Source organism: Dreissena polymorpha, chromosome 15, assembly GCF_020536995.1.
Source record: "Dreissena polymorpha isolate Duluth1 chromosome 15, UMN_Dpol_1.0, whole genome shotgun sequence".
Classification (NCBI taxonomy): Eukaryota; Metazoa; Mollusca; class Bivalvia; order Myida; family Dreissenidae; genus Dreissena; species Dreissena polymorpha.
The window spans coordinates 44,501,796-44,524,188 of NC_068369.1; the positions used below are offsets into that span (position 1 = coordinate 44,501,796).

General features: G+C 34.5%; 1 protein-coding gene across 1 annotated transcript in view; it reads right to left on the reverse strand.

Annotated features, from left to right (window-relative positions):
• LOC127859890 (uncharacterized) overlaps positions 1-22,393 on the reverse strand; it is a 231,790-nt gene that overhangs the window by 48,905 nt on the left and 160,492 nt on the right. The window contains exons 18-22 of the mRNA XM_052397474.1: positions 20,820-20,935; positions 11,051-11,182; positions 10,378-10,413; positions 8,549-8,615; positions 103-272 (exon numbers count right to left, since the gene is read on the reverse strand). Coding sequence (XP_052253434.1) covers positions 103-272; positions 8,549-8,615; positions 10,378-10,413; positions 11,051-11,182; positions 20,820-20,935 — 521 coding nt within the window. The remainder of the gene's footprint in view (positions 1-102; positions 273-8,548; positions 8,616-10,377; positions 10,414-11,050; positions 11,183-20,819; positions 20,936-22,393) is intronic.

Here is a 22,393-nt window from a genome sequence, read left to right on the forward strand (position 1 = left end):
ACATTTCGAAAATGCAATCAATTTACCTCGATCTGGCGAACACTGCTGTCAGGTGTATTTAACAAATATTATTTAAGGGTAATGTAAAAAAAAAATATTTACCTCTGTTTTCGTCCAGACTATTTTCGCCATCTCGTGTTTACGCATCAATAAAGTCCAAATAAACATGTACTCCCAGTATTGCAATAAATTTTCATTATTTATCTGCATCATATAGGAACGTATCTGTTCCTCAGATGAGTAGGTCGCAGGTAACCAGGCGTCTTTGTAGCCTTAAAATAAATTTCATATAATAGACTGGTATTGACAGAAATACAATTTTAGACGATCTGAATTTATTTTCGATTTAAACTATGCGATATATAAATAAAAACTATTGGTTTTCGACACCAGGCATTTGCTACAACATGACACTCAGAAGTGTAACAGAAACTGTTCTGAGGTGGTCAATGACGATGTAAGGATTTTTTTTAATACAACACCAACAGCTGAAAGTGTACAAACAACGCTTTGTTTTGCTGATTGATAAAAGGAGATCACACATTGTGTGTTAATAAATTACGCCTTAGTAACAGTTATGTTCCCACCGAAAAATCTAAACATAACTATTACATCGAGGTATGACTGAAACGTATCACAGTCTAACAAAATATTTTACCAGTCGACTAAAACAACTTAATAAAATATTAATTTAAATAGTATAGTTATTTATAATATAGTGTAAATCAATACTAACGCAGTCCTGTCGATATTATGCATACCGGTCAATCAATTAAATCAATAAGCTATAAGTGTACTCCCTCTTTCGTTGTAATACGAATATCTCAGTCATTTTGGATAACGATCAACAACAGAACAAACTCTTAAAATCAGGTATATTTGTAAAATGCGTGTTGATAATGACACACAATACGCTATATGGATTCATATTCAATTTTTGGAACAATATCAGAAGGAATAAACGATTTAAAAGTCAGGCAGATGCTGTGATTGCTATTGAAAGAAATAGAAAATGTAAAGACAAACTTATTTTCAGAAATCACATATTGAAAAAAAAGACAGCATGTGTTTTAATAAGTTTTTATTGTTGAAGTAATTGTCAATATTTTTTCATTTACTAAAAATCAAGCCAAATGGGCTTATTTACAGATAATTTAGAATTTATTTTTATTAAAGAATACTCCGCTCATTTACTTCATATGTGTAAAAATATGTTAATAATTAAATTATTGACTCATTATCAGACTAACAATTCTTACAACCAATCGCTTGTATATTATTTAAAGCAAGTGATCCATTGTATATAATACTATGAGTTACAGTTCACTGTTGGAAACTGATGGTGTATGGGGTATGAAATTAATGAGTGTGTATATCTTATACACTATCACTTACTAACCTTATATCTCACCGACGACATTTTCTTTGTTGTGTTTAATATTTATTCATATATAGACGTGTTATTTGAGCAAGATCTGTGACTGCTGGTATCAGAGATTTTTTGTAATTGTCTACTGTATAGAGAATACATGGTTGGTGCCGAGATGGAGAAAGTTTATCCAGTGAGGCCTATAAATGAACTTATAGGAAGGGGAAGTTAAAACGTTACTCATGATAACAGAGCTTCATAGCTTGAAGTGGGCAAAGTGTACCTTCAAAGGTTCAAAAATTGTGTTTATAGTAGGGATGGCAAACCTAAGCAAATCCGTAAGCGGTTAACCGACTGTCGTTGTACCACATAAAAAAAAAACATTCGAAAAACGTATACGTTTATAAATAATTACATGTATATGCAAATATACTCTGTCTTGTTGATTGTCTTGTAACCTAACTACTACTAAAAAAATATCAATTAAATACTGTTTCCTTACAAATTATGTTGGTCCTTAAAATTGGGAATTCAAATTCTAAATTTAATATTATACATTTTGAATCTAATACTTAGTAAGTTCCCACATTTTTACATGCTTGTCGGTGAACTGTGATATTTCTCTGTTTTAATATTAACTTCATGCTATTTACACATAATAATTGTTCTACATCTTTATCAATAAAAGCTAAGACATAATTTGAATTATTTTTTGTTTTATTAACACTCATCCTTAACTGGATATTCACGTCGATGTAATATTCATTTAAACAAGACATGTGGCAGTTAAATGTGCTAATTTACAAGTCTATTTGGTAGGTTTATAATTTAAATTTATCAATATGTGAATAATTAAAACACAATAGAATGTAAAGTGTTTAACAAACACACGGCAGAGTAGGTGCTAATTGCTCGTGTTCCTGCTCATTAATCCCCTGCATCCTGATGGTTTACAACTCTAATCGCTTTTGATCCACAGGGGAGCATCACCGGGTGGTAATTGCCGATAATTTGCGATAAGATAAGCGGATTAGCCAATACAGTGAAATAAAATAAAACAAAACTAACGATTTGAGCATTTATTGCGTTCAACCAAAAATTGTGTTTTCTGCAAGAGTAACCGAATATTAGTTTTGTAACCGGCTAACCTCCTTAAGAAACGGATAACCGGTTAACCGAATAACCGTTGCCTAGTTTATAGCACAATTACTTCAACTGGAACAACGTGTTTTTACAGATGAAAGTTGAGTCTGGCTGTACCCTATCACGGTCAAGATCTGTGCAAAAACTATATTTGGCCTCTATACCAGAGCACTTAACACACACCAATGTTCCACATGCGAGAAAGAGGAGCAAATCCGAACAAGCCACATATTAGACTAAGAGATGTCGCCAACAGCTCCACTCAAGTATAACGATGACTGGATTTTAAAGCATGGCAACGTTCCTACGCTCACCACACAGTAAATTGAAGACAACAATTTTACCTTCCTCATTTGGCATTGCAATAGTCCGGCTTTAAACCTAATTTTAAATGTTTGGGGTGTTATGAAAGGCTGACTTAACCGAACTTTTTTCCACGATTCATGAGATGAAGTGCGAGGTCATCAATTTCTGGACACTATGAACCATGGCTGTATAGGACATTTAATAAGCAGCATTCCATCACATATCGACGCTTGTTTCTAAGAGGATTCACACAATCCTTTTTTATTGTTGTTTATTAAGACCATGCGTTTGGAACATGTGCATAAACTAACAAAAATGCACTTTGGTTTATACATCGAAAGTTACTACTCACTATAATTTCATGGAATACTGTAGTTTTTCTCCCGTTCATGAAAAGCAGCGTAGAGAAATATCAAGTATTTAACGTCAATTCTCAACAATCAATACAGAATATAAAGGGGCTTCATTCATCAAGTTTTATTTCAACTCCAATTTAAACAAACTGATTTTGTAATTGTTGAGACTAAAGGTTTATGTGTTCTATAAATCAATTCGGAATTAAAATAAATGTGTCCACATACTAATTGCATTTCTTCATCACACTTTGCTTCCAAAGAGTCATCTCGATCTCTCGCTGAATTAAGCATTCTCATTTCTCACGATAACGACATTATTTGGAAACAAAGAATACAAACGCCGATTCAGGGATGGTATGGCCTCAAATAAGGAGCCGTTTGAATTGCTTTTATTTTGTATTTTTAGAACAAATCAAAACGTGATCATGTTACTTTAACGTGATTGATTTAAGTGCGAGGCTAGTCATGTCGCAAACTGTCCTAAACCACTTATGGATTGAACGTTCAAATGCGGTGACCCCAGCTTCAATCATTTTAATGTTTTTGTGATGTTGTATGTTTTCTCCTGTATTCTATAGACAACTGTTTACTTGTCGCATAAAATAGCATAAGTATTTTTTTCTCCTTAAATATGTCTAGATTTTTATTGTCCGTGTTTATTGAACATTTGGCATTAATTTATTTGGCACTATTGTTGTACAGAAATATCCAAATAAAAGGTGTACTTTTATTGCATTATAAAAATTGCATTCGTCTACTAAACTGATACCAGTTAGTCAAAATGTTATTGAGTATAGCACCAAATCTGACCCAAAATAGATTAAATCGTATCTGGTTTAAACGCTTTGTCTATACACTTTTTTTTCTAGATTTCTACGAAGTTTAAATGTGGTCATTAAGGAGAAAGTGTCGTTCGTCAATATTGACAAATGAAATCTCATGCTTAACGCCTAAACTAAAGATGTTTTCCCAAAACCATCCGACAAGTTTCGAATGGTCTAGATTAATAATCATTTTTCAGTGTCTTTTGTATAAACAATTTCTATTTCAGTAGCTATTGTATGCCAAAATGCTAGTTGAAATACACGCCTATAAATATTATTCAAATTTAAACTGTTTGGGCTTAAAACATATGTTGCTTGTAAACAACACTTGAATTTTCTAACTACAACTAGCTGTGTTTTAACTAAATAACGAAGTACAGTTTATGATCAACTAACAGTGATTTCTCCTAGGTTAACCAAATCCGTGTTAATTTCATTACCACAATCGGTTTATGATATGTAAACATTTATAGGAAAGACAAATCGAAAATATTTGGTAATCCAAACGAATAATATATGTCTTCTATTTTGTAATCACATTACATCCACTTGCTGTCGTTGGTTGTGATGTGAAGGGAACAGGTTGAGGGAACTTACGCTCTATGGAACCATTATTTCACTCAGACCTGTGGCGGTAATGCATTGTTTAGTCAGTAGTAATGAACATTACAGAGCGTATTGTCTAGTTTTGCTTCGTTGATAACACGAAAGAATTAAATTTTCAATCTCGAAACTTAATATATGAAGTGTATTTAGACATTATTGAAATAGCCGAATATTTGGTTGGCATCAGTATCTCATCATACCGTGTTGACTGTTACCGATTAACTAAGATACTGTGATGGTTTTTAAAATTGTATATATTATCATTACTTTGAATGGATTATGTTTAGAACAAACGTTCATTTAAAATACAATACCATAAAGCAAAAAGTGTCGATTCATTAAATTCGATGGCAGTGCGAATTATAACTATGTAACAAACATATTGATGAAACGTTTATTTTAGTTTACATGTATATAATTGTGTTGTTGTAAGTATTTATGCTCAATTAAAGTTTCTTTTTAATCTCAAAGTTTTGTGATTACCAAGACGCTTTGCGATACTATTTGAATGAATAGGCATTCTAACTTATTGAAGTTACATTACATAATTTCGATGTTTTTAGATAAATCCTGGCTGTCCAACAAATAAATCATACTTCGCCAATATGAATTCTTAAATGTGAGTTAGTTATGTAAACCATATATGCAACAACTAAACCTTTTGCACAACTAGTATATACTGAATACCATTTTTATTTTAGGTTACATTTTGAACTATTATTTCAACCATTTGCACTTTCGTTCAAGAATAATAAAGGTTGAACAGTTGAACAATCTATGCGGTAACTCAGATTGACACAAAAATTCTGGTGTCTGAAAGCGTTTGTGAGCATGGTGGACAACATGATGCTGAACACTGTTGGGGCCAGGACGCAGCCTTCGTTGATCCCGTTTGTAACAGGAAATGGTTTATATGACCTCCTATGTACTGGACTTTGGTTTTCATCCCTTCGTGGAACTATTCTTATACAGCAAAGATCTTAGACTGATCCTTTCTTCTAACAATGTTAAAAGCTTTTGTCAGATCGACATAGGTGGAGAACAGGTCAGCGTTTTGTTTATGACACTTTTCTTGGAGCTGCCAGCAATCAGGCGATTCAGCAAGATACTGGCAAGGATTTCCCTTGCAGCATGGATCAGGGATATGCCCATGTGGTTGTCGCATACCTGTGTGTTTCCTTTGCGCTTGTACAAATGCATGATGCGTCTTTGAATGCATAGGAAATCGCCTCTTGCTTCAACTTAAGAAGAAACATCTGGTGGAGCCTGGCAGTAATGGCTGTCCCACCCTTCTTGTAGACCTCAGCTGGGATGGCGACAGTACACAACGCACTGCCATGGGAGAGTAGGCTTATAGCTTTCTGGGTCTCAAGCCTGCTGGGAGGGTCATCCGGTTTATCATAGATGGGCGATTCAGAAGACGATCAATTGCCTTATTATTGATGCTGGAAGGGATGTTCAGCATGTTTTCAAAGTGCTGTGCCCACCTTTCCACGATTTCCAGTTGAACTCAGGAGAGAGGGATCCTGAAGCTTTGCCGCTGTACACGTCTTTCAGTGCGTTGTAGAATTTCGAATAATCGCGCTTTTTATAATAATCTTGGACATCGTCGGCTTTTTTGGTGAGCAAAGAAACCTGCATCCGACGAAGTTTGTGTTGAACAGTTCTGTGTTTGTTGTTGAACGTATGTTTCTTTGCTTTAAAATAGGGGTAACTGAAGTGAAGTTCATGTTTCTCATGCAGTAAATGCCTAATTTCCTCGAAGTTCTGCGAAGTTGTCCTCAAACCAGTCCTTATGTTTAGTTGTTTGGGGCTCAGATGTTGTACTATATATCAGCTCTCTGAGTGATGCCATATCTGCCTCTACATTCTGACATCACGATAGACTGCTTGCAGCTAGCGCTAATTTTGCCTGTAAATGTTCAAGCGTTTAGGGCCTTCTTCCCTTGTGGACGTCGGTTTGGGCTGAATGTGCATATTCAGCTGGGTGATGATCAGGCGGCGATCATCCCATCATTCAGCACCGCATATGGACTTAGTCACCCGTACATCTTTCTCACGATAACAAAGTCAATAAGATACAAGTGCTTAGAGCGAGGATTCACCATTGAAGTTCGGTTACTGGGAGGGAGGCGGACGATCGTGTTTTGATCAGAAGTTCATGCTCAGTGCATGTCTGGAGCAAAAGAAGACTATTGTTGTTGCAATGGCTCACTCCAAAAGGACTCTCTCCCAGGGAATGTTTTCAGTGCCGACTCTTGTGTTAAATCAACCTAACAAAAAATGAGCTTGTCCACCTTTGGAACGTCGGTAATGACCGTGTGAAGCTCTTCGTAGAAATTTATCTTCTTCGGTGTTAGTCATGATTGGAGATTAGGCGCTGATAATGGTAAGATTCTTCCTTTCAGCCATCGATGGGAGTTGCATGGGCATAAGCCTTTCTTTCATAACCTTGAGAAGTATAGTCAGCTTTCAAACAAGCGGTGTTTAAACTGCAAAACCAACGCCTGCGTCATGCCGTTCCTCGAATGTTCTACCTTTTCAGAAGAAGGGTTATCCAGAACCTCTTTCAAAAAGCTCGTCTCCTGCAAGCCTAGTCCCACCCAGAGCTGCGATGCCAATGCCGTATCTGTTGAGCTCGTTCCCTATCAGGGCTGTTTTTCTCTGTAGTCTGTTTCTATTGTCCCTGGCCAGACGTACGCGCACAATCCATGCACCCTGTGTGGGAGAAATATTCCCATTGTATTTGTGTTTTTGTGAGTTTCAACCGCTAGTGCATTTCAAAAGATGGCTGCTTATATGTCTAGTGGGCTTCCGGACATCATAGCTGCTTCGTGTCGGCATAAAGCCATCAAATGCCATTGTCTGCCTTTGTGCGGCGCCTTTGACTGCCGCTTCGTCGATTGCCCGTCGCCTCATGACGTGTTGGTGTTAGCTTGGGTGAGATTAATAAAGAGCGGCTTGCGCGATGACTTAGATTTCAGTGAGGAAGATTTGCGCACGTTGTGTACCTCACTCTCTCGCGTGAGACCATATTGAACAAGCGGCGGATGCACTGGGTGGTGTCTTGTCGTGCCCGTAGCGTTACACAACGCTTGGCTGAGAATCGCTATTGTGCCCGTTGACCGAATGCTGATTCCTCCGCGAAGTCCGCCGAATCCAGTCGTTTCTTTTCTTGGTTGACATACCTAGTTCACCGAGGGTTTTAGAACCCACACCATGTTTAGCCGACCGGAAACATACTTAATGTTTATATTAATTGTTAATGTTTAAAGTAAAGATATAAAATAGATTTTTTCAATTTATTATTATAAATAATCGCGTAAGGCCGTGATGTTTATTTCGTGGAAGAGAAGTGACCCTGTAAATAGGACATACATATGAAATTAAAATGAGAATAGCATATTACTTCCCTATCATTCGGTAATGTACCAGGTGATACTTACAACAAAATGACGGAGAAGTTTGCCGAACCGTTGTTGTTTTCTTAAGGAGCCTGATATATTGCGAAACGATAGTGCGGTTTTCTGTTTTATGTTTATCAGACCTCTACGTAAACATTTTAAAAGGAACAATAAAATCGAATCGACACGACGCTTGATTTTTATCGGGAATTATTATGATTTAAGACGTTTGAGGTGAAAATCATGACGTTATGTGCTTTTTTTATTTTTTTAAACATATTTTTTCTGTTTATATTGATTTTCCTAAAAAATATCACATACTGGTATCGACCTGTATTTTTCGCAGAATCTCATTTTAGTTTAGCTAACGTATTACTTTATTGTTTATTCCGAACCGTTTGGCCTACCTTCTAACATTGCCTGATATAGACCCTGCTGACGTGATATAAACAATAAAAACAAGAGGCAGTTTTATACCAGGCAGATATCATCATGGTGGAATGATACAAATAAGGTTTAATAATTTCAATTTCATATTACCATATAATCTGCCTCGCACTGGGCGCGCCTGCACTCTCTGCATGACCAACGAAACCATGGGTATGTCCTGCAAATACAATTTGACCGAAACCAATCATAGAGGATTTACTGTGTCATGAAATGGTACGAAAGCAAAAGCAAGCGGTACGTAGTATAACCTAGAGCTTCTTACATGATTGACGACTTACCACCCACAAGTTACTGATTTATTAACGTTAACTGCCCTTTGAATAGTTGTACTATAATATGTTTCCTATTTTCCTTTTCTGTTTGATATTTCAATGATTAAGATAAACGACTAACGCATCATGATAAATCAAAACTATATATTTATATTCATTTCTTAAACGAAAAAAGTAGCCTTTACTGCTGCCGATCTATATTGATTATTATCCTTGCAAGGTGAAAAATACCGCAGCCGACCGACCGTTATCATTGCCATAAACAATAATTCCGACCGCTAGCATCATATTGAAACACAAAACGCTACTAGCGAAAACGGTTTTTAGTACTGAATAGTTGAAAAAGATGTGTAACGGTTGTTAACATTGATAGAATCAAACAGAAGACAACAAATTACTAAACGAAAATAATTATTGATAATTATATTTTATAACCTAATTCACTATATTAATGTGTGTTACCTACTGTAGCACTTTGTTAAAACAAATGGGCATTCTTTATTTGTAATGTTTGATGGTTTTAATATAGTATATTGCCCTCATACACACACAAACTGCACAAAACGTCACGCAAACAAACATAATGGTTACTGTTAGAAACAAGACCCAAGCTAATATTATTGTTTACACATGTTAATGAAATATACACATATCAGTGCACTAGTAGACATGCTTATTGACCGCGGCATACTCTTCTGACAGTGAGTGTCTGATAAATGTAATGGCCCTCTGGTCAATAACCTTTTTATATGTATATCATGTATACCGGTAATATTTTATTAGAATGAAGTCATATGTATACGCGACGTCAATAAATGGCTTCCTGCTGCATTTGCACAAACTTCATTTCTAGCATCTAGCGTCAAAATACGGGTACCAACGACAAGTTTTCTTACCCCCATGGGAAGTATACAAATACCATTCAATGGTATAGGCTGATTTTCTTATATTCTACGTAAAATGTTCAAGAGGATATAACGACGGAGACAATTGTAAAAGGCGATCCGTTAAAAATAGAATAGATGCACGTATAAAGAAGATTTCTTTTTGATTCGCCAGCGCTGGTGAATTACCTATTTGTACATTTGGAAAAAAACAGACGGAAAACCGTATGTATCAGATTATGTTATTACTTAATACTTTTACTTTAACGGAAAACACGTTTAATAATTGGGTAGAATATCCAAAAGACACGTAATACTTATAGGAGTATCGTGTATCACAAATACTTCATGCGCTCTAGTTAAATTTCATGTATGTTTCTATATCACAGTACGCATTAAAGCTTGATGTTGTTCACATGTGTATAATGATATAATGCTATCATTATTAATATTGCATTAAGAGGTCGCCGTCGAACGAACATGTTTTATTGGTTTCGGTGCACTTTTAAGCGAGTAAAATAGCAATAGTAATTAAACATTAAGTGTGTGTATGATGAAAACCTCCGAAAATTCACTTTTTTTTCTTCTACGAAACATGATATAAAATTCGTGTCTTGTTTGCGGCAGAACGTGATGACTAAAGAATGTAAACAGAACATAATCATTTCAAAAGCAAGGGCACTATTATGGTGTGTAAACATGTTCATGCCGGATACGAATCTTTAGCATAAACGAGTAAAATTACACATATATATAACTTTACCTTTGTCTTCAGTTTCAGCAATCCATTCTCAACATTCTGAAATAGCAAAATACAAAATGAAAAAGGAAAATAACCTTGTGAAGATTTAAAATTGTTTCACTGGCTTTTATATAAGTTAAGCCATCTTAAATCTTTTGTTTTGCTGGATAAAGATGAGATATTTAGCGATTGCGAATATCGAAGTTGGTTTTTGAAATTGGCAGCCGGCGACGTTCACAGTGTCATGATAGTAGAGATTCTACGTTCACGTGACGTGTACATGAAACGTAGATTTACGTTTTTACATTGGGCTAATGGTGTTTCACACACAGAATCTTAAGTATGAAATTTCGATCTTATGTTTCTTGTTCATTTTCGATTTTCCAGATTCTAACAAGAAAATTAAAGTGCGAAACGCAAGAAAAAAACACGAGTTTACTTAGCACTGGCAAATTTTAAATAATGTACAATATATATTGTTCTTCCATATTTTGTATGCCTTATTTAGCGGTAAATGTATGGGATTAATATACAAGACAGGCTGATATAAATTGGTTCACAACTTTGTTGTACAATAATTACATTAATAAGTATCACGAAAGCGAATATAAAATAATTAAATAACAAAATACTCTAAACTATCAGCCATTTGACCTACCGGAATGTCCTTAAAGATCACACAAGTTCAACTTACACATAATTCTATGTATTGCCCATCTTTGATCGAGGTTGGTCCCAGGTTGACATTCAGTTGAACTAACGCTCGAACAACTTCTTCATCATTGTGAATCAAAAAATAATTCATGGTGAATGCGATAGCATCTCCCTGTAAAACACAAAATACAGACGAGCGTTTCAATTTTTTTTTAACCCATACGTAAAGTGAGCATAGAAATTTGCGAACGTATATGTGATGACCATCTTATCGTGTTTATTCGAGGAAGTAAGAAATGAACTTTAAAAGAAAATGTCAAACGCCGACATGTTTGACATGGATTGTGAAATCAATAAACAAACGGAAATGAAACACGAAAAACTTGCTACTAAGCACGAACAAAAGATTCGCCACATGGTCAATAAAAACGAGAAGAAAATTAATCGAATAAAGTGAAATAAAATACAGATGCAACCGTGCTTAAAAAAAATGATGATCAACCAAAGCAAGATTCATCGCCAAGCAAGCGCCGAAACAACGGATGGAAATCAAATGGTGCAGTGAATCGCAAAAAGGATAAACGCATAAAATTTCGACAAATACGGCGCAGCGCGTTGCTGATTCCAAGAATACGGACAACGCAGTATTACATCACACACCGGAAAAACAGTATTCGGAACAAAAAGACGACAGTTCAATACCTGACGATAGAGCAACACGGTCAAAAAACGAGGCAGCCCCGGGTTCAAAGAAAATCTACGCAGAGGCCTTGAGCAACGGGGCATATGTAAATCTTCAACTGCGTATTTAAACTCTTCAAACATCGTTTGACAGCCTAACAAAAACCGTTGCGCAACTAGTAGCAGCAACAGCTCAAAGGGGAAACGACAGAGACGTTTTGTCCGTATTTCAGACCGAAAAACATGGCGGAAGACAAAGAAACGGCTTCGCAAAATTCAGAAAGGAAAAAAAACAGTTTTAAACCTCTCATGATAATATCCTGCTCGGCAAAGGTTTGAAATTTTGTCCCAAGATACGTTCTCATGATAAAATTAGGTTGGCCGAAGAAACATTTAAATATAGTAGGCGTTTAAGACTTAAAGAATTTTTCAATAATACCCAGTCTACTATTATTAATAATGTTGAAGACTTTCAACGGCCATTCTTCAATAAACGCGAATCTACGTTTACTCCTTTCGCCGGTAGAGACATGTACCTTGACTTTGATATCACAGCTATCACAGAATAAATATTACAGTCCGCTAGTAAAAAACGACAGTATAGTAATATAAAGAAGTGAAACTCCAGCTGCTGGAGCAGTATTGAATTTTCATTAAAAACAATTAGTTGGTCCTTTATTTAAGGCAATTGACCGATTGCCCAAACAGTACAAAACAGCACAATACAGCACAATACAAACCAACATAAACACAAAATATGAATAAAGCTGGGGTCACCGCCTTGGAACGGTCAATGCAAAGCATTGGGGGTTTAAACCTGGTTATAGAGCGCTCAACCTCACACTTGGCCCAGCAATATTCATAATACATTTAAGTGTAAATAAAATTTAACGTCATAACATTGTAACTCAAATTAAACAATAATAAAAGGGAATTAAAACGCATTCAATTTAATTACTATTTAATTACTCAATTGCATTGAAGATACAAGAGTAACAGAATTACAACTTTTTGACGAACGATCAAATAAAACTATTAACAATTGTCAACTACATTCCTTCTTTATAGCAAAGATTTGAGAATATAGAATCATATAGTTAATATCTCAGATAATCATCGCGCAAATACAGGAAGAAGCAGCAATAATGGGTGTAAAAATTCCATATTACATAGCTTGGTTGTTTATGTGACTGCTAAACAAATTAAAAATAATTAAATCAAACAAAAAACGCCTATCAGAGAGAAAATATAAATAAAATGGAACGTTATAAACCCAATGACCTATGCATGTAGATTACAACTGGGAAAGTCTGTCGTATGACGTCACAAAAATCCATAATGACATAATGACGTGAACAAATTCCAAGGGCAGTACTAAATAAAAATATTAATGGGGCTGTGCTACTAATAAAACAAGTTTAGTAATATCACTTAGGAGGAACTAGCTTCACTTTAAAAACTGTCCCAAGATGATAGCATTGTAGATTACAAAAAGAAGTTTTACGTCAACTAAACAATGAAATTCATTACGAAAAACTACCAAGCGACCCCTCAGAAAATGTAAAAAAAAAGTATCATCAATTGCATTGCAGATATACAAAAATCACATGCCAGCATTGTAAACGAATTCGATGCGTTACCACTGGATATAAGGTCTCCATTTTTCTACATTTCACGAAAGATTTACAAAGAAACAAATGAAAATCGTCCGCTGAAATACCCCGGTCGTCCAATAGTGTCAGCATGTAATTCACCTACGGAGAATATTTCGAAATATACAGACTCTATTCTCAAACAGTACAATTTGAATTGCCGTCTTACATCAAAGATACAACGGACTTCATAAAAAAGTTCAAAAATAAGACAGTCAATAGTAAAGAAACCTACCTCGTCACTCTAGGCGTGTCATCGCTTTACACGAACATCCCACACGACGATGGAATCAAGGCTTGTGAAGAGCTTTTACATAATAGCAACATTAATAGCAACATAGTTTCTAAGTTGTTACCACTTGTACTTGAAAATAACTATTTTCAATTTGATGATGAATTCTACTTACAAAAAATGGGTACCGCTATGGGTAGTCCAATGGCGCCAGCATATGCCTCACTATTTATGGGAAAACTTGAAAAAGACTTCCTTGAAAAAGGAGAACATAAACCGACACTGTGGTTTCGCTTTTTAGATAATATATTTATGATTTGGGACCACACGTTAAAGAAGCTTGAGTCGTTTATTGAAGCATTAAATCGCTTTCACACAAACATAAAGTTTACGTATTCATCTTCTAAGAAAATCGTGTCTTTTCTCGATGTGTCTGTTTCTGTTCATGACGACTTAACACTACAAACAGATATACACATTAAGGAGACCAATAACCACCAATATCTTGACTATACGGCATGTCACCTTAAACAGTGTAAGGACGGGATACCATACAGTCAGGCGAAGCGATATAGACGTATTATATCGGATGACAACAGTTTCAAATCGTCACTTCAAGACCTCAAGCATCATTTCAAAGAGCGATATTATCCAGAAAAAGTTATCGATTGTGCGTTTGAAAAAAGTTTCTGCTCTATCTTAAGAAGACGCATTACATTCCTGCAATAAAGCAAAACAAACGTAATCCCATTTACAGTGGAATATGATCCGTTATTGCCAAACATAGGAGCAGCAATAAACAAGTATTGGGACAAACTTAACCTGTCACAGAAAGAAGAAGTACGAAGTGTGTATGAAACTTATAGGCCCATACTGGCGTTTAAAAGGCCTAATAATATAGGAAACTACATTACACGTGCTCAATTTACGAACAGTTTGAACAGTTCACGTGCGTCCAGTGCCTGCGGAAGAACACGTTGCTCCCATTGTAAATCCATACACGTCGGAGTAAATTTCAAAAGTACAGTAACAGGCGAGTGATTTAATTTACAGACGAATGTGAACTGTGCATCTAAAGATGTATTATACCTCATTACATGTAAACAGTGTAAGAAGCAGTACGTTTGACAAACCATTCAACCGGTGTTAAAGAGAATGAACAGTCATCGATTTGACATAAGAAACTTGTCTGACCCTGAATTTTCAACATTGGTCGCATCACATTTTAATGAAGATCAGCACATCGCAAATTACTTTTCCTTTATGTTAGTAACAACATAAATCGTCTGTGTAAAGAAACTTACTGGATACATAGACTTAAAACATTACACCCTAATGGTTTGAATAACAAAATTCTTTTTAACATAAAAACTAGCTCTGCAATTTAATTAAGCTTACTTTTGTTTTCTCCTAAAAGTATTTGTATATATAATTTTATAGAAAATTGTGTATTCTTGAATCAGAAAGTTAAGCTTCATTTAATTAACGTTCATTTTATTGACGTACATTTTACCGCAATTAAATGTACGTTAAGTCAATGACGAAACATCATACTAACCAATACGTACAAATACATTTTCCTGAGTTTCCAGTCACGCAACTCAAAGCAAAAGTAGATATTTTGTTACACACATCTAAATAATTTGTTATGTTGCCAATTTTGGATTAAAACTGTATTATAATGTTTTGAGCAATTCTACATTTACTGTAAAATATATATAAAGGTATGTGATGCCTATCAAACAGCTGACTTTTTTTATTTCGCAAAATGGTTCCTTGAGTTTAGTATAATGTAACTGTATCAAGGGTGAGAATCACGATGGTTCACCGGATTCGTATTTTATAGACAGGCGTTAAGTATTAGAACCAAATGTTACTGGGCATAAAAACACCTCGCATGAAGTATAAGGTGTATATAAGGTGCAACTACAACTGGTTAATAAATAACGAGTTCCTTTAAATTGTCGACAGTTTTGTACATCTGGGTATAAAATTCCTCTACACAGGAAATATGTCTTATACTGTAAAAATATTAAATGAGCAGGCATTAAGTGCATATCATCATCTTGTATCTATTTTAAGCCATGTAAAACCAGATATCAAAACCCAAATAGCTCTATTCGATTCGTTAATAACACCAATCATACTATATGGTTCTTAAGTCTTGGGAATGTATGATAACTCTGATATTGATAAATTACATTTCAAATTTTGCAAAAATATTCTTTGTGTAAAGCAATCTTCTTCCAACTATGCTGTTCTTAGTGAATTGGGTAGATTCCCTCTAGCCGTTTTATGTAAAATTAGAGCATTGCGTTATTGGATGAAAATTGTAAATAACCAACATTCTTTACTATACAAAGTCTTTATGGAACAGATGTATGTTTTAACCAATTTCAATTGTACGACAAATTATCTATGGTGTCATGCTTTGATGTCCACTTTAGACACCTTGGCTTGATTTATATGCTTTATACAACTGCTTTCACGTGCGATATTTCTTACAAGGTAAACCAAAGAATTAAAACCAATTTGTTAAAGAGTGGAGGGATACTTTAGCCTCACAGTCCAAGATGGAAATCTACTTCATATTTTTAAAAAGCTTCGAGTATGAAAAATACGTTGATTGTTTATCTAATAAAAAGTCAAGAATCCAAATGAGCCAATTTCGATTAAGTTCCCATTGTCTTGAAATAGAAGTTTGTAGATAAAGTAGGTTGTCCCGAATAGAACGCAGAGTGTAAACTCTGTAACCAGAATGTTCATGAATCCGAATATCACTTTTTATTATGTTGTCCATTATATAACGATTTACGTATAAAATATAATATCCGGACATCATGGCCTAACATAAGTAAATACATATCAATGATGTCATGTACTAATGTTTCTAAACTGAAAAACATTGCAAAATTTATAGTCGAAGCGTTCAAACTTAGAGGCGACAATTAAAATAATCTAGCTGTAGTATAATTGCATGCTAACAAACATAATTGTATTTGGTAGTCACACATATTATTTGTTATGATTGTCATATTTGCTCATCTTTAATTTGTTTAATTGTACAATTCCCTGTCTTGGCCATATTTATTTTGTATATATGTTCTTGGCCAAAGGCAGAATGCCGGATTGCCAATAAACTTTGAAACTTGAAACTATATTCTGATGCTGCAAAATTTTTAATTTGTGTAGGTTTTTGGATATTAAGCCGTTTTCAACCGTATTTTAGTCATCATTTTGTGTGCAATTGTCACTTCACAGATTGTATTGATTGTTGTGTTCATGTGTTAACTTACGAGGCAAACATGCATTTGGTATGACACTGTTGACACGGAATGAGTGATATTATTACAATGAACTTCACATCTATAATGACAAATATAATAAACAATAGGCTTTTACAAATACATTATAATAAATATTGATATCCATACATGGCTGTAAGCTGCGCCCACATAAATTCCCCTAAACAGCTGAGAAATGTTGCTTCCGTTCACGTGAGGACGTGTTTATATCGTGGAAAGTGATAGAGTAAAATAATTATTTATTCATATTCTGAGATAAAAAACGACCATCATTGTCAATATTTATGGACCTAAGTGGTAACTGTATTGCATATGTGTGTGTAGTTGACCAAAAGGAAAGAAACTTAGATATTGACGATTTTCCATGCCCGCGGAAAACCGGTTTAGCGCCATTGAATGCCGGGAAAACAAAGAGGATCGTCATATCAGAGCATATAAAAGCAAGATTTTATTAACAGTTCATTATATGATACATGTATATTTAATCACATGTTTGATGAACTGCGCTTCATCCGGAACTAGCAAGTGAATTGCAGTTTGATTGTAGTACATACGCAAAAAACAATCGTCAACATCAATTACCAGCTTACTGAAGATTCATTTACCACAAATGCTAAGTGTGATTTTATAGACCCTTGCAAATACATCAATCGATATCAAAGCTAGATCAAGACGGATCAACCTGATATTAAGGGGGTTAATTGATGACTACGGAGAAAACTGCGCCCAAATAAGTTAAGATTTTTTTTAAGAATAATGATACTTACCTTAGTTATGTTTACATTGCTCGTCAACAAAGACTCGGTAACAATTTTTTTAGACTTGTTGAATTGACTGATATTGACCCTAGTTATTTTTACTTTGCTGGTGCACAGAACACTGTCACAAACATCCGCGCCATTCCCATCAAAACAGCCCGAATATTGTGAATTTCAATAATAACGATACTGTCGAAGCAATCATGAACACTTTTATAAGTCATAGGAACACCAAATTATCAATCGACTTCGATTTTCGCCTTACATTCAGGAGACTAGATGGAATATGTGGTCTAAATATAAACTACTTAAAGTGCAATTTCCAACATCAAAGGTCCAAATAGTGTATCCGTCGAAATTCATACATCACGGGAATATAGTTAAGGATGCTTTACCAGAATTGGACAAGTACATAAGATACCACCGGTTGTTAAAATGATCGAAATCGGAAGCGTGAAACCACCCCATACTCGTTTGACCGACTCACCTCAGAGTGAATCCAATATACATCGACCCTCGGCCCACAACCTATTTACAGCAAGTCAGTCCGTCAAAAAACATCGATTTTGAACGACAAGTCTGGAATGTTTCTCTTAAGGTTTTTCTTTATATTGTTAACATGGATATTTAAGAGACGTACATTCTGAAAAAAAATTCTTGATGTGTGGCCCGATCAACACATTTAACCATTCATTCACAATGGACCTAAATAAAGTACTCAATATAATTTAATATTAGTTTTGCTTTTGCATCTCAACTAGACCTGTAACCATCATCATCATAATCATCATCATCATCATCATCATCATCTACATCATCATCATCATCATTATTATCATCATTATCATCATTATTAGCATAATTATTATAGTTAATGTATTGAATTGAATTGTTTAAGCAAGACATGGCTTCGTGAAAAATGCACACTTTCGTCCTATGAACACATACTCATGATTATGCGTGACGCATCGCGCAAAGACGAAAGCGTTGATAATCAACGTTGTATGCTTTGACAAGCAACCGACGCATAGATTTAACCTGTATGGTCCAGGATTATACCATAGCTTGTCGCAGTAAAAACTTCTTACTATTAGTAATCATCTTCACATCCGAGTTCAATGAATATTTCATCGAAATTTGCCAATTGCAGACGTGTACACAATTGGAAAGCTTGAAAGCAATACTTTATCCAACTAAATTTTCTGTAATGAAAAAGGGCCATAAGTGTACCAACAATGGTCGCAGATTTAATGTATTCCTTTTCATTCATGTACATAGTAAGGTCCTTCAGCTATGAACGAAGAGAAATATACACACATTTTGGAGATTTTCGGACGTAGAGGCACAAATTCAAGGCTAGATGTAACCATAAACTACGCAGTACATTTTAAATTACTATATATAAAATGAAATGAGCTTATGGAATCTGTTTAATTTAATTACACTGCTTATTATACTCAAACTCGATGAATAAAGTAAAACGTTAGCATGATTTATGTTCGCGGAACATTTGTTCGCAGGACAAGTGAATATTACTTTAGAGAATTGTATAACTCTGGTGAACAAAAATTTCGTTTGGGATTTTGAGTTTTCGATTGCTCTAGTTATCACAATGCAATTGTACTACACAAGTGGGGTTGTGAACGCGTGCGTGATGTACTGTTGGTGTTGCGAAATATAGCGCCACATCAATTTATTGCGTAAAAGATGCGACATATACATACGAAGGTTATGCGACATTTTGTGTTGCTTCTGTCATTTAGCTCCAACCTTGCGACATTAAAAGTCGGTGCGACATTTTATGTTGCTACTCATAATGCAATTTTCAGAGAGCGTTTACTCAAAGTAAACGTTCAAAACACTTTATTTAAAGGTTACATTTTAAGTACGTGTGATACTCAAACTGACTATTTACATAAAGAATCGTGTTACATAAGTTATCTCTGTAAAGTGACCTTAACCTACTAAACCTAAATTCAAAAGGGGCTAAACAAAGAAAAAATTAAAGCTTAACAATGGCAAGGTACGGAAATTCTGAATAAAACCAAGTGTAACTGCGGACTAACCAACGGACTAACAGGGAATATGGATATTATCTCCCCCATTTGATGGGCGAAATAAACATATATTTTTGAGCGTCGTTAATAGCTATTGTCAATATCATGTATTCAATTAATATATTATCTTTAATGTTTGAATATTCTCTATTCAATAGAACTTGATTATTATTAAATCTTTTACTGTGTATGTTTCATAAATGCTAACGTACACGTGCGAGTTACAAGAACTGCATTATTAAAGTCACTATCTCACTAAAACAATAAATATATGCTCAAATATCATTAGTTCTTATGAAAGAAAAACCTATTGTTGCAAAATGATGTTTATATAAGACAGGGCTTGTTTGGAATAAAATAAGAATGGATTGAATTTGCGAATATACTTGCGTACCTAGTCGATTTATTCCAAAGGAATCATAAGCTAACGTATGTTTAGAATCAGTTCAATTTACATTCGCCAAACTTCATAAACAGACATATTATTTACATAGTCGTGTTTGTATTTTGATCGGTAATGTGTTCCTCAGAATCAGTGCATTCAGGTAATTTTCTCGCGTGTGTGTGGGCGGTTTCTTTAACGCATTGTGTTTAACTTAACGCGTACAAGTCATATATTAAACTAATATATAGAGAATAACAGGTTACTGTCTGATCTGTTTGTTGTTTATCAGGCAAGGCTTAGAATAATATAACGGCGAGGCTTGCCGAGCCGTTATTATATTCGAGCCGAGCCTGATATATTCCAAAAGGATCAGGAAGTAACCTGTTTGTCTGTGTATCATACTTCTACGTCCCCGATTTTAAAGAACAAATGAAAACAAATCGCAAAAAGCTGCAATTTTAGCGGGAAAATGGTATGATTTTTGTCGTTTGACGTGCAAATAGTGACGTAATGAGCACTTGCGCTTGATATTTGTAAAACATGTTTTTTTGCAGTTTGTGTTGCATTTTGTAATTCCGAGTAATATGACCTACCTCCTATCATCGACTGATATAAAAACTTCCTGCTGCACTGATATAAAAAATATATCATGCAACGTTATATCAGGCAGATATCAATGCAGCGGTAAATACTTTTCAGATGGGTACATTATACTCGCATCCGTCAATATTATACTTACATTCATTCCATTGTAAAATGTTCGATTGCAATCTGCACAGACCAGTCGCTTGACAACGACAGATTTGTCACGATCGTTAAGAGCCCATTCCAAGAGACTCGTCTTAACTGAACACGCTATAAATAAAGAATCACATTATTTGATCATCATTCGTTAAATCATTTCACGCAAAATTGCAAACATTTCCAAATAAAACAAAGCAAATGCATCGGGATGTTGGTTGTGTACATGCTTAATATACATTGATTATGTTTTGAAAAATGTGTTCGCTTCATTAAAGAAATATAAAAATACATTTTTAGAAATGCAAATGTATATTGAGTTAGGCACTTGAATATGTATGTGTGGGATATTGTTGTATACTGGTAATTCACATGGTTCTATATAAACAATATGCGTTTAATGGCTTCTATTCGCACATGTACATTAATAAGCAATCGAAAAAACTGGTAAGCTTTTAACTATCACTATAATTATGTACCATTAAATACATACAGTTTAACTTATGACATGTTTTGTAGGCTGTAAATTGTGAGATATTTTGCAGCTACATATGTGTAATTATGAATTATGGTCCATGTTCATGGTTCTGGAGCACTTATGCGGCATTTAACAGCCTATCCCAAATCGGTGACCGATATGTGTTATGTGCTGTGTTTAAGAAAAAAAGTTTTGATTAATTTAATTTTTGACAGAAAAAATATAATTATTTTGATGATAAATGAAACATTTAAAACATTGCTACTACATAACAAATATTTAAATAAATAATTGCTCTGATAGTAACAATATTTACAAATATTGTTAGGAAAAAGAAATGTTTATATGATGATAAAGAATGTCTTAAGTTAGAAAGTGCGAGGTTGTCAAATGATAAGTTAGATATATATTGGAAAATGTAAAAGGGAAATGTTGTCAACAACAGTGAAAAATGTCAATCATGCAAATATCTTTAAGATTATTTTAAATCTGTTAATAACCCTGATTCGCATTTTATAAGCAAGGCGAATACATTTTGTATTTTAATGACAGATAAATGAAAGGGGAATGAGCTTTTATGTTTAAAGAATTAAATTTGCCATTTACTTGTAATTAAATTTCAATTAAACAATCGAAACGCAGCGGGACCTGATTATCAGTTTAGTGAATTTTTTAAATATGGTATTTACCCTGATAAGTTTTTAAGTGTGGTAAATGCATTGTTTAGCAGTCTTGTTTTGAAGGGGCACTTTCCTGATTATTGATCGGATGGATAGATTGTTCCTTTACATAAAAGGGAGAAAAGGACTATGTAAATTATTAAAGGGGCATTACGCTGCTTAGTACTTCTGGTATATTGTTTACAAAAGTGATAAATAGTAGAATTAATATTTAGGCTGAAAAATATATAAATTATAAGAAGTAATACGTTGAATATGTGGACTACACTAAAGCGTTCGATTTTGTTGGTAAAGAATATTATTTTGTAGAAACTAGTCAAACTTGGTGTAAGCGGTAACGTACTTAACCTAATTATAGCTATGTATGTGAATGTATTTGAACGGACAATTAAGGGTAAATATAGGAAATGTAAT